Source organism: Sminthopsis crassicaudata, chromosome 2 (genome assembly GCF_048593235.1).
Source record: "Sminthopsis crassicaudata isolate SCR6 chromosome 2, ASM4859323v1, whole genome shotgun sequence".
Classification (NCBI taxonomy): domain Eukaryota; kingdom Metazoa; phylum Chordata; class Mammalia; order Dasyuromorphia; family Dasyuridae; genus Sminthopsis; species Sminthopsis crassicaudata.
Window position 1 is genome coordinate 630,216,558 of NC_133618.1, and position 13,466 is coordinate 630,230,023.

Consider the following 13,466-nt stretch of genomic DNA (forward strand, 5'->3'; position numbering starts at 1 on the left):
GATGGTGCTCCCCCCACAGACATCCACCAGCATTAGATGGTACTCCCCCCATGGACATCCACCAGCACTAGAAGGTGCTCCCCCCACGGACATCCACCAGCACTAGAAGGTGCTCCCTCCACGGACATCCACCAGCATTACATGGTGCTCCCCCCACGGACATCCACCAGCATTAGAAGGTGCTCCCCCCCACAGACAAGAGCAAGCTGCAGTGATTTTCCTGTCCTTGCAGGGCGAGCATCAGGAAGGCCCCAGCACATTGCTCTATGGACTCCGGGCTGGCGATGGAGCTTTGGAAAGGGAAGACTGGAGGGGGGCAGCTGCCTGCAGCATTTGTACTAGAAACAAACGTCTGTCTGGAAAGTCTCGCCTGCACCTCTGGGGAGCATAGGGAGTGTGGTGAAGGTGACTGCGACAATCCCGGCAGTCCGTGAGGAAGTCTGCTGACCCGCAGCAGAAGGGTAGGCCGCAGGCCTCTCAGACACAGCCGATGCTCTCTGTGTTTGGGACTGTAACATTGGTTACAAGGGAAAGCTCTATGAAGGGATGAAAGGAGACCACTGAAGTGACAGGTGTTTAAGAGCATCAATTACATATTTAAAAAGAAAGAAAACGTACAGACTTGGGAATTTGTGTTTGTTTTAGGAATATCCTTGTTAATCTCGGCTTCTATTAAAAAATCTACAGAGAATCATTTTGGTCTGAATTTGTGATTTCATAAGTGTAGGGAAATAAGTAAGCAAACTCCCTTACAAACAGCCCTTACTCAGGAAGTTGTCTTGGCTGCCTGAGGCATTGAGAAATGGAGCAATGTGCCCACAGTCACTCTGAGCGGCTGACCACTACCAACCCAGGCCATAGTGCCCAGCTGTCTTTCTGATCCCTGGGTTGTAAAACGCACGAGTCCAGCTTTAATTGGGTATTTGTAAGCCAACATCAGGAGAATGTAGCTTAATTTCAAAGCGGGCTGAAAGCTCTGTCCCACTTTGGCCTTAGAGCAGACAGAAAATCTTGGTGATTTCACTCAGATTGGGAGCCTATAATTTCTAAAATAGAGTTTCCATGAATTAGAAGCATGTGCCCTCAGTGAATCAGAATCGTCCAACGGCATGTCATGAGTACTGTTTAGCCCAGCTTCTTTCCTGTGCTAGCTGAATTTCCTATGTAAACTGGGGCAATTTTCTTGTGACTTTTGGTCCACTCAATTTTTTTTTTTCAAATGAGGAGTGTAGCACAAACCCTTCTAGATGAATTTAATCACATCTCATAAACTAAATGATAACTGAACTAATGTCAGTTTTTGGGATCATCACTGTAAAAAAAATTTCAGAAAAAGGATGGGACATTTTATAAATCATTCTACATCCCAACTCAATGACATCATGAAGGATCCCCTCTAGATGTGGAGGGAAAACTCACCAAGCAAAAAGCTCAGGTACTTTAATAAAAACAGAATTCTGGTTTTTATATGATTGGACTCTACAACATATGGAAACTCTGCTAACAGGAAGTCTTGTTCTTGTTCCCAAAGCCCAACCCGCAAGCTCCCTGACGTGCCCACCGTGCGTGGCTTCAGCTGTTGCTGGAATGGGGCTGGAAGCATTGCTCAGAGGCGGCCCCAGAGTCCACGCAGCTCACAGCCTCTGAGAGGAAGCACAAAGTCAAGAAGCGCCCAGAGAACGTGGGTGCCGTGTGGAAGGAGGAAGAAGAGACGGTCAGGGATGCTCAGAACCCCCTGCGGGAGCACCTTCTGCACACACCGGAGCCCCCCTTCATCCTCCACTGCCCCCTCTCCCTCACGCTCACCCCAGTAGTGCTGGGTAGTCCGGGTGCAGTCTCCGGGCCATCTTCCTTCATGAGGGCTGCAGCCACACCCCTTGGCCGCCCCTCCCCACCATTCTGATCCTCCACTTCCCTCCCCTGCAGCCTCTCATCAATGGCCCCCGGGACAGAGATGGACTCTAGGGCACCCAGGCTCTCCCTGGGGAGCAGCAGCCCTCTTTCCCTGATCTTACATCTTACTGCGGGCTGCTTTTGCCCCTAGCTCTTCACATGGGAATGAGAGAAGTCGGGAGAGGCACAAACAGCTGAGGGGCTTCGATTTGTGTGCCTTACAGGGGCTCTTCCAAATCTTGCCACACCCCTCAACTCCCCAGGTAGAGCTCTGATACCTTCTGCCTTTTCTAACAGGCAAGAGTGACTGTCCCATGCTAGTTTTACTGTAGATTGTCCCTTATCTGGCCAATCTTGACCCTCTGGACTGCTGCCCTCCCTCCCCCACCTTCACAGATCCTCACTTCCTCCCCAGGACTACCATCCCATAGCCTTCTTTCCTTTCATGGCTCCCCTCTGAGAGGGCTGGCTAGCCCCACTCCCCACTCACTCCCTTTTGTTCCAACCTCATGGATCTCCTGCCCACCCAAAGTCCCTGGGATCTTATAATGTCCTTTTCTTAATCCTGGCCCTTGGCTTGGCCCCTGACACTGAACCCCTCTGGCCTCCCTCCAGACCACTGCCTGAGGTGACTATCAGCCCCCCCAGTTCGCTCTGGGCTGACTACTACTAGATTTGCCCAGTTCTAACCTCTCTGAGCGGGCCCTCCCTTTGCGCCACAGCTTACACACCCCTCCTCTGGCCGCCCCCATGCCTTCCCGCCCTGTCCTGTTCTCCTGGCTCCATCTGCCACGACCTTTCCCAGTTTCCCTCAGGTGACCTGCAAGAGCTCTGTGCCAGTGTTGCTGATCTGGCTCTTTACAGGCTCTCTCTCACTGGGCCAGTTCCACCTTTCCTTGTACACCAGGGTTTAATAGGCCATGTACGTGGTAGGCTTACTGGTTTGACTTGACTCTTATGTTACATAATTTCTGGGGTGTAGTAGCTTGTTGGCCATAGGTGACCACATGCCCCCCACTGCCCTTCTGGTGCCCCCCAAACTTTTCACCCCCAGGGGCCTGAGGCTCGGACCCACAGCCACACGTTCCACCTGGGGAGCCCTAGGGCTTAAAACAAGCTCCTGACGCCCACTCTGAAGGCCTCCCCTCCGGCTGGGGGGCCTTTCTCTGGTTCCCCTCAATCTCCTATCTCACCATCGCACAAGTTCAGCTTTGCAAGATCTCCTCTCAGCACAGATTCCCTGAGGGCAATCTGGGATATACTGAAATCCAGCGACCTTCCTGCTTGCCCTGCACCTCCGGAAGGGACTTGTCCCGAGACCCCGTGACCTGGTGTGAAGCTTCTGTGGAGATCCTGATTTCCCCCAGGATGTCCTGCCCCAAGCCCACGAACAGGACAGACTGTTATTGTGCAAGCTCCCTCAGAATCCGAGGTATTTGGCAGTTCTACAGATAAAACCCAGTTATGACAAAATTCAGTGGGGATGAATGTGACATTCTATGTTCTAGTTTGAAAAAAATTAATGACAAGAACATACAGTTGGTGAATTATGATCGGACTTTTTTCAAGATAAAAAGAACTTTAGGCTTTAACGGCCCATGAACTCAGTGAGAGAGCAGTGGGAAACGGCAGCTAAGAAAACTAAAACAGCTTTATGGAGGACACCATCCCCATTCCGGAACTGACATCTGGACAACGAGCTCTGCCTGAGGGCTGTGCTTTAGGAAAAATGCTGACTGTCTTATGACTAGTAGATGCGGATTGCTGTGACAGCTAAAAGTCAAGATTACTTGTATTAGAAAAGGATGTGGAAGGTGGGAGTGATCGAAATGGATCTCTGCTCACTCCCAAACGATGCACTGACAAATATTGGGCTTCTTTTCTGTTTGTGGGTCTTTTTAAAACACACACTGACAAGAAGCTACTTTTCTTCCAGAGGAAAGATTCTGTTGTTATTTAAGACCAGCGTTGAAATCAGGAAAACCTCAATTTAATTCCTTACCTTTGACATATTATCGTGTGGCAACTGGCAAGTCCCTCAACCTCTCAGGCAACCATTAAATACGACAGCAATGTGGAAAGACGGATTCATCCTGAGAATTTCCCACACGGATGAATCATTTGCAGGACCACAAAGGGCCTTACATTTACCTCACAGACTCCCAAGATATCTCCAAGGCCCTCCAGGCCTGCCCGCATCTGAGAAAAGCATCCCCTCCCCCTCCTGACAAGTGATTAGATGGTCTTGGCCCCAAGACCTCCAGTGAGGAATGGAGACAGCCCATTTATTCAACTTCTGGAAAGCGCTAATTGTCAGGAAGCTTAGATTTACAAGCAAAAACCTGTCCTATCTGCTGATTCTCTGAGATCAATGGAGCAACCCCATTCTCTCTTCTTCGTGGCAGTCCTTCAAACACTTGAGGACAGCTCTCCTCAACTCCAGCTCAGCACCCCAGTTCCCCTGATTTCCAGAGGCCTTTCACCACCATGGCTCCCTTCCTCAGGATGTCCGTCAGCTTTTCAGTATGAAAATGTGGGGCACAGTTCTGAACATGGGCTGGCCAGGAAAGAACATATCAGGTCTTTTCTTACCTCCTTATTCCTGGAAACTACACATCTTTTAAAGTAAGTAAAGGTTGCTTTCTTGGCTCCCACTACAAGGAACCATTTTCTTGATATTGCACTCTGCTAAAACCCACAGATCTTTTTCAGACTGCCGTCAAGATCCTCGTCACCACTCGGACACTTTAAAAGTTGATTTCTGAACCCAGCTGTGTTAAGACTCTATTTACTACTGTTAACTTTTATCTCTGTTCTCAGCTCCATGTCCTGAGCTATTTCTGAATCCTGACTCTTTCCTTCTGCATCACAGACATCTGCAAATCTGATAAGCACACCGTCTACAACTTTATCCAAGTTAGTGATAAAAATGGTGACTACCCCAGGTCCTTGGTGAGAGACCCACAGTGCCAAGAGAGCCTTCAACCATTAAGGTGGCTCTTGGGACCCTGATCCTTTGCTATGGTATCATCCAGTCCACATTTTTCCATCTCTTCAACAGGCAGAGACACTTTATGCTTTCCAGAACCTCTGTAAGCTTCATCTACAGGCTTCCCCTGATTTACTAGTGTAAAAACAAAGGAAGGGGGATAACGAGACTAGTCTGCCTTTTTTAGATGGTCACTAATCAAGCCCTATAAAACAGAATGTAAAACCTTAAGTCAAGGTCACTGGCAAGGTCTGTCCACTCTGGATTCTTCCCTTCTCACTAACCAGTACAGAATCTTTGGTCCCTCGCCATCTTCCACAATCCTTCAGCAAACACACCTGCTAGGTATGAATTCCCAGAGCCAGGTGACCTGAACTCAAAAAAGGCAGAGCTTTGTTCTCTTAGGAATTCCATATTTACCTCCAGTATCAAATATACTATAAGCCACTTTATTATTCCTTTCTGACACAAAGGTCGCTCTCTTTGGCAAAGAAAAGCAGCAGAATGAGTGAAGCAGTTCTTTCTCTTCCTCCTAAGTGACAAGGTCCATCCTGCCTTCCCTCTATCACTCTGTTGTCCTGGGCTTTCCAGGGCAGCCTCCGCTCACTCTGACCGTCAGCACTTCTAACCTTACTCTGGCAGGACTGGACTTCAGGTCTGTGCTCATCCTCTGTGATTTTTCTTCTGTATATCTCCCAGTGAGAAATACAAGCGCCTCATGAATAAAGTGCTAGCCTGGAAGACCTGACTTAAATCCCAGCTCTGGGCATAATAGATCCTCTGACATCATCACTTACTCGGTTAACAATCATTTATTAAGCACTTACTAGGTACTAGGCTTAGTGTTAAGTGGTAGGGATATAAAAAAAAGCAACAACAGTCCCTGTTCCCAAAGACTCACAATCTAAATGGAGGGGACAGTGTGAAAACTAGGTAAAAATAAGAGGTATAAACAGAATAAACTGAAGGTAATCCATAGGGGGAGGCACATTAATAGCACCTTTTTATAGAAACTGAGTTTTCAGTTGAAATGTGAAAGAAGTCAAAGAGAGTGTCTTGATCAAGAAACAACAAGGAGGCCTGTGTCTCTGAATCACTGAGGACACAGGAGGGAGGTGGGAAGGAAGCAGGCTATGAAGTCTTCCAGTGCCAAAAGGAGCTTTTGAGATGCTCCCAGAGCCACGATGGAAGGACTGGGTGAACAGGAGGGGGATGATGGGGTGGTGGAGCTGAGCAGCAGAGAGAGAACGAAGGCCGGAAGACCGGCCTGGAGCAGAGAGACTGCACGAGGGTGCAGCAGAAAAGGAGGCAAATCCGAGAGAGGCTATGAAAGGAGGAGGGTGAAAGTGGGTGGAGAGCCAAGGAAGGCAAACAGCTTGTAAACCTGGGGAGCCAAGAGGACAGGCCGCTGGTACCCTTGATAGTAGCAAGAAGATAGGGAAAGGGGGTGGGGTTAGAAGAAAAGGAAACTCCATTTTGGAATCACAGGCTACACAGTCTGCAATGTTTCACGGGCGGGTGCACACGTGTAAGTGGAGACTGAGTGGAGAGAGTTTCATAATCCCTCTATTCTGAGACAGCAACAAAGAAGGCTGTGGATACCTCAAGTAATGAGCCATTGCATCTTCCCTGCTTGGTTCTGCTACTTTTTGGTCAACCTGGATTAGAGTAACCTACACGCGTAGCCCTGTTGCCCTTCAATATCATTTCTTAAGGAAGTGTGGAGCATCCCCACTTAGCTCTCTGGTCAACTAAGCCAGATGAAGAATTATGGCACAGTATACAAACTGAGGAGAGGCAAGAAATCATCACTGTCATGGTCAAAATGTGATATAACTATAAAACAATACGGCTTCCCTGTGTGATCCAAAACCATTTAAGCATGAGGAAGTCCACAGCTGTGGCCTTATTTCCCTTCCTTTCCTCTTCAGTCCAACCAAAGTGCTGCCCTTGCTATTTCTCACCTAGGACGCCATTTCCCGTCTCTCATCTTCATGCCCTGCCTCAGCTGTCTGCTTATCTCGGTCTCTTAGAATGTTTTTCTTTCTTTAAAACTCAGAACAAATGATGCTTTCTCCACGAGGCCTTTCCTGACCTAGAGGTGTGCTCCTCAAGGGCTCCCCTCATCACATCAAATCCTTCTCTGCTTCTCTAAGCATGAGTTTTCTGAAGTTCGTTCATCTAGTACTACGCTCAGCACGCAGCAGTTACCTCATCGATGCTTGCTGACTGACTGAGGGCCTCAAACTGATTACTGAAAGCAGAACCTTCACTTAGATATGAATGACATCTTGAAAGTTCGCTAAAGACAATCTCGTTATTTTATAATCACATGGAGTGGCCAATTTCTCAAGCTCATCATCAACATCAACCAATTTTTCCCAATCACTTCCAAACAATGTGAGTTTCTGGTTCCTCTTTTTATAACAAATAAGAATAAAGACTATCTTTTACTTGCTTACTTTTAGTCTGTCGAGCTCCTGGAGGTCTTTGTTGACAGAAGAGGACGTGAATGTGCCGAGTGTTTGGGAAGATGAGTTCCCTTCACATTCGCTGAGCTGTCTGGAGAGTTTAATGATCACTTCATCTTTGGCTTGGATTGTTTCCAATAACATGCCCAGCTGTTCGTTGAGTTCACCAACTTTGCATTTCAAGTTCTTTACTTCCTGCTGGAGACTGTCTTTTTCCAGATTGAACTTTTCAAGTTGGTTGCTGAGACCTAAGATCTGATCATCTTTTTGGTGCAGAAGCTCAAGTTTCTCTTTTGGGACTCCATCACAAAGATGGCTGCTAGTGAAATATTTATCATATTGGGATGACCTGACCGTCTGCTGTAAAAGTCGTACAAGTTCCTGAGGAGAGGGCGGGGGTAAGGGAAATAACAGAAATAGGCTGAATTATTAAAACCTAAAATGAAGAAAAATAACAGCAACTTTTCTCGAAGCAATTATCAGTAAATAAAGAAACTTTACTGATAATAATAAAACCCAGAATGTCTCCTTGGTGTACTTAAGAAAAAAAATATTTACTTTTTAAAGAAAGCAATGAGGAAAGAAAAAAATCATAATGCATGCATAACTAAATGAATAGTAGTATTATGGGAATATTTATATGAGTATTAAATTCATAGGATCTAAGGCATTTTTAGCACTTGAATTATTCAAGTCCATGTAAGTCATAAAATATATCTTTCTTTTCCGATTGACCCAGAAATTAATTTTGTATCTGGCTTGTCTCAGCCAGACATAACTAAATTATCATTAATTCTAATGACTCCTGAAAACTGGAAGCTAGCAGTTCTTTGAGTCAGGAAGATTTCTAAAACCTATTAAAATCAATAATCAGATTTGTGGATGCAGACCAAGGTAGGAAATAGGAAGCTATTCCTCTTTTAAAAAATTAGTTCAATGTCAATGAAAATTCAAGGTATCACGCTAACATTATTGAGAATATTTGTACCTGCAACATTGGCTATGGGCCCTGGAAATTTTAACATAAACTCACTCTCTGGGATTTAAAATGCCTTAAATATTTACGTGTAATATGGAAGCTCTTACTCATTTCTGGTTCTCTATCTACCATGCAATTTAAAAAAGAAATAGTTACCTTTTGGCTAGAGAGTTCCTTCTTCAGTCTTTCTAGCTCTTCTTGCTGGCTTTGAAACTTCAATTGCATTTCAGAGACTGATTTACTGCCATTGCCTGAAGTCCATTCAACTGGAGAATCACCACTATTATTTCGGTTCTTGTATGACCCAATCATATCTTTCAAAGGTCGCTTTCCTTTATAGGGGATACGGCCAAAATCAAAGGGGAACGCTGAGCCAATCACTCCTATGCAAAAACAAAAAACATTTGTCTAGCAGAGGACAAGAAACTCAATCTGAAACTTCACAACTGCCTTTCATCCCTGCATAGAGGGGGCTTCCTAGCAGTCCCTGGTGACCCCAGTAGTGCGCCCACTTTCACAGACAGGAGAGCATGGCCCCTGAGGAGCATCACCTCTTCTCTCTGCTTGGGACTCTCCCTTAGCTCTGGCACCTGGGGATCTTCGGCTTTACTGATGAGGGCAATGACCACCACTAACTGCCCATCCCCGAGCCCAGCTGGGAGTCACTCACTGCTGTGACCAAAACAATGTGTCATCACCTAGCCGCTCATTCCGCCAGATGAGATCTACGGGGAAACCCAGCCTTCTCACAGCCTCCGCCCTCTCCCCCAGGGGCCCACCAAGTGCTCATTGGTTCCCATTCGGCTGCTTGACAGGACTTTATCTCTCTAGAAACTCATCATTCTGCCAGATGAAACCAGCTCAGAGACCTGCCCCCCTGTGCCAGGGACCTGCCCTCCAGCCCCACTTTCTTGTCTTATCTTCCCCCATAGACGGGATGCACCTTGAGGGCAGGCCCTACCTCATGCCTTGCATAGCATCTAGCACAGCGCTGGGGATGCAGGGGAAGGGAGGGCTTCATCAGTGATCAGGGACTCTTACTCCAGATCTCGTCTGGGTGAGGAGCGTCTCTGAACTTAGCTCTCAGCCTTCACCCTACACCCACTTGGCAGGGCCTGCCAAAGCTTAGCCTTGGAGGGCACAGGCTTCTGGAGCCCGGAAGCAGCACCCTGCCAACTGTCTGAGACACTAAATGCCAATCTGCTTGTTCAGAGGCAAGCAGCCGTGCGGGTGTTCCTTTCTTCAGTGGGGCACGATGGAAAGTCCCCCAGAAGAACCCAGAGACCCAGACTCTAAACCCGCTGGCTCCCTAGGTTTACCCCAGAAGACCTTGGAAGCCCCTGCCAGCTCCAGAGCCTGTGCATGTTCTACCCAAAGGTGTTTCCACTTCAACCTGATAAAAGTAAAGGGGGCAGTGAATACCCCTTAAGTAAATAAGGTATGGTGAGCAAGCTGTTAGGGGTACGGGCCTTTTTCAGGGGTGCAGCCTCCAGCAGTGTTATCTCAGGGATGATAGAGGAGGGGCAGAGAGGGGAAACGTCAAACACCTGGAGAGGGGCAGAGCTGGGACCAAAATCCATTGTTTTTTCTACATATGGAGCTAAAATGTCTTTGTGTTTCTACAGCTTTCTCTAAAATAGGCTCCATTAAAAATTCATTAAAAACAATGCCTAAGAAGTAAAACAAAGCTATTTCTTAATAAAACCTACGTAGCCATATAATTTTTCTTTTGATGGTGCTGGGGCCCCTGAAAGTTTCTGTTACTCTGAACTCGGCTCCATTTCTCTCATTTTTTACTTTTTCACTGCTTATGTCATTTTTATGCACTCAACAAGCATTTAAGTACTTGCTAGAGGCTGGGGACATAGAGATCCAACACTTAAGGAGCTTGCATTCTATGGGAGTAAAGGAAAGTTCTACAGAGACCTTTTTGCTGGACGGCTACACAAGCTGGAAGCAATCAGGCCAGGTTTCAGTTGGAGAAGACTCTAGAAAGAGAAAGTCTGAGAGTTGGAAGGAGGACACCAGGGGGCTGGGTAAGCAGGGAGGTCTGGCTGGAGGGCAGAGGGAGGATGTCCAGAAGCTGGCGATGACTGCGGCCAGAGGGAAGGAGAGGGCCCCATGCTGCCTGGCCCAGAGCAGGAAGTCCCCAGCTGGATCTTTACCTTTGTTTCCCTCACAGGTTTGCTTCTTCCCTTGTTCATGAAGCGCAGATTCCTCTAAATCCTTTGGATTGGGGTCTATAAATTCCCACTCTTCATTGGTATAAAACACACTCTTCCGGCTGTCATTATTTCCTCTTCCGGGTCGAAATGAAGACATCGAATTTCTGTGAAAATTGGAAGGAACGGCTACTTAAAACCTTTTACTATACCAAAGAGAACATAAATCACTCTTGTCAGCACATTTCCCATTTTGGTAAATATCTGAAAGAAGTTAGTGTCACTGTGTGAAAAAGAGAGGAAGAGAAAGAAGGGGAAGACAAGGGCCAAGGAAGGGAAGGGGAAGAACAGATGGGAAATAACCGATGAGCGGAAGGCCACCATCAATTACTTACAGCTGAGGTCAAAATCAACATCAGATTAAAGAATAAACATATAAAGATGATGCTCTATACCTTTCCAACATCTCTAACTGGACCAAATGGAGCAAGCTACTGTTGCTAGAAAAAATGTGAGAAAATGGGGAAAGGCAGGAATACTGATCTCAATTATACCATCTTATATAGAAGTTTAATAAGAGGCAGTAAGGGCAAGTTCCAAAGAAGTCAGAAACCCCCTCAGCCAACATTTCTCTCTTTGCCAACTGGAAACCAAAGACAATAGTAGTTTAAAAAATTCAATTGTGAAATGTTACAGGAGATGGCAGATAATTACAAGCAGTTTTATCTCAAACAGCAAATAGAAGAATAACCCAAAAGAAGAGTATATACAGCTCAGTACGAGAGTTGATAAACTCTAAGTTAATAAACAACTAAGAACATTCAGAAAGAAAAAGTACAGAAAAAAAGAAAAATTGAAGAAAATAACATGCATTTTTACAAGTGATTTTTTTTTATAATCAGTGACAGCGTAACCATCACTTTTGTCCCCAATGTCTACTTGAAGAAGAAGTAGTACTTAAATTATCCATACAAATTACAGCTAGATCGACACTAAATAGAGGAGAAAAATGTGCAAAAAGAGATCATTTTATAAAATATTTCAGTGAGGAAAAGATACCAAAGATATTGAATGGAACTGACAAAAGGACAATAATATTACACTTCCCAAAAAAGGCCTCTGAAAGTATAAAAATAACAACCAACTTAGACTCCTTCCAATCTTTCTAAGAAAATCTATATAGAGAGAGTTTTTATTGATGACAAAATGAGAATTGAACAGGTGGGCTCTCACTTATTTTGAGCTACTATACCAGGTCACATTTTTATAAGTATTCAATTCAGAGGAAAGTAGAGTGAATGCAATAACCAGTTGTATTTGTTGACTAAATAAAAGCATTTGACACAATCATCCAAAATGTGGCTTTACAGGTTCTTCTTCAAAAGAGGGTTCTTTTCACTTGCATTTTAAGATAATGTGGAATTCTTTGATAAATTCAAGTTTAAAGATGATTCTGTTCAACAATGCTTATACGATACATTATATGTTGTCTGTCTTTGTATCCCCAGTACCTAGCACAATGTCTGGCACATAGAAGGCACTTAGTTGTTATTTGTCCTCTTTTCAAAGAGGATCATGGCATCAGGGAGGTGATATCATGACATGCAAGTGAATTGGAATGAAGTGAGGGTGGACTGTGCAAGGTTACCTGCACTTTCTCCTCGAATAAGCATTTGTTAACTTATTGGAGGCATAAAAAATTGGGAAGCTCAAAGACATTTACCAAAGTCACGAAGGATGTCTTATATGGGGCCTCAAAGGAAGAGATTCTTATAGATGGTAAAATACTCCAGATTTTCAAATGAAATTACATGAATTACAGTAAGACCCAGAATATACCAGAATCTCTTCAGTGAGAATCATCATCATTAAAAAAAAAAAGAGCATCATTAAAAAATAAGGATGAAAAATGTTTATTGTCTAGGATATAGTGTTTGATGGCCAATCCATTGATTTAGTGCATCAGTATGTTTTTATAAATGACAGGCACTAACAATTTATTAGGTCCAGAACTTTGTACAGGAAACCAAACAAAAAGGGTCAATATGGAATTGATACCCTATCTAAATATAGTAAAAGAGCACTAAGATGTCCTTAATTAATTCAAATCAACAGGTTAGTTTAACTAACTACATTACCAAGTCATCATCAATAGTCTTTGAAAGATCAAATGAATGACAGAATTGCAAGATTGAAAAAGGGCGAATATCTTGATATATCATACCTTTCTTCCCCTCAAGCAAAGAATATAATCTGCAAATTCTTTCAGTGATTTTCAGTTATGTTTCACTCTTCATGACTACATTTAAGGTTTTCTGGGAAAAGATAATAGTTTGCCATTTTCTTCTCCAGCCCATTTTACAGACAAGAAAACGAAGCAAACAGAGTTAAGTGACTTGCCCAGGATAACACAGCTAGTGCCAGAAACCAAATTTCAACTCAGGAAGTTGAGTCATTCTGACTGCAAGCCCAGCATTCAAACCATGGTCCACCTAGCCACTCTCCTGAAAACTCTAGGTCAGAGAATTTGACTTTTTAGTCCAGTCAAAATTCCAGAATTTATTATTAACAAGATGACTAGTGAACAGCTAGAAAAGAAAATAGGTCCCATCAAGAGTAAGGATGGCTTTGGCAAGCCCAAGTCCTGCCAGATAAACCTTAATGTTAAACTGATAGAAAATGGGAATGCTGCAATTTACTTATTCTTATCAAAGCATGACAAAGTTATTTCATGCTCCTCTTATGGAAAAGCTGAACACATATGGAATAGATTAAATAAAGAATTAAATGGCTACATTCAAAGTCATTAATGGTTTGATGTCCACTTGGAAGATGGTCTCTAATGGATCCATGCTTGGCTCTTCACTGCTTAACATTTTTTTTATTCAATGATTTGGATAAAGGAATAGAAGTAGATTTATCACCTTTACAGATGACCCCAAATTAGAAAGCATATCTAAAATAATGGCTCA

At 44.4% G+C, this 13,466-nt stretch overlaps 1 protein-coding gene across 1 annotated transcript in view; it reads right to left on the minus strand.

Annotated features, from left to right (window-relative positions):
• TBC1D2B (TBC1 domain family member 2B) overlaps positions 1-13,466 on the minus strand; it is a 71,374-nt gene that overhangs the window by 21,563 nt on the left and 36,345 nt on the right. The window contains exons 4-6 of the mRNA XM_074296447.1: positions 10,498-10,661; positions 8,489-8,715; positions 7,345-7,734 (exon numbers count right to left, since the gene is read on the minus strand). Coding sequence (XP_074152548.1) covers positions 7,345-7,734; positions 8,489-8,715; positions 10,498-10,661 — 781 coding nt within the window. The remainder of the gene's footprint in view (positions 1-7,344; positions 7,735-8,488; positions 8,716-10,497; positions 10,662-13,466) is intronic.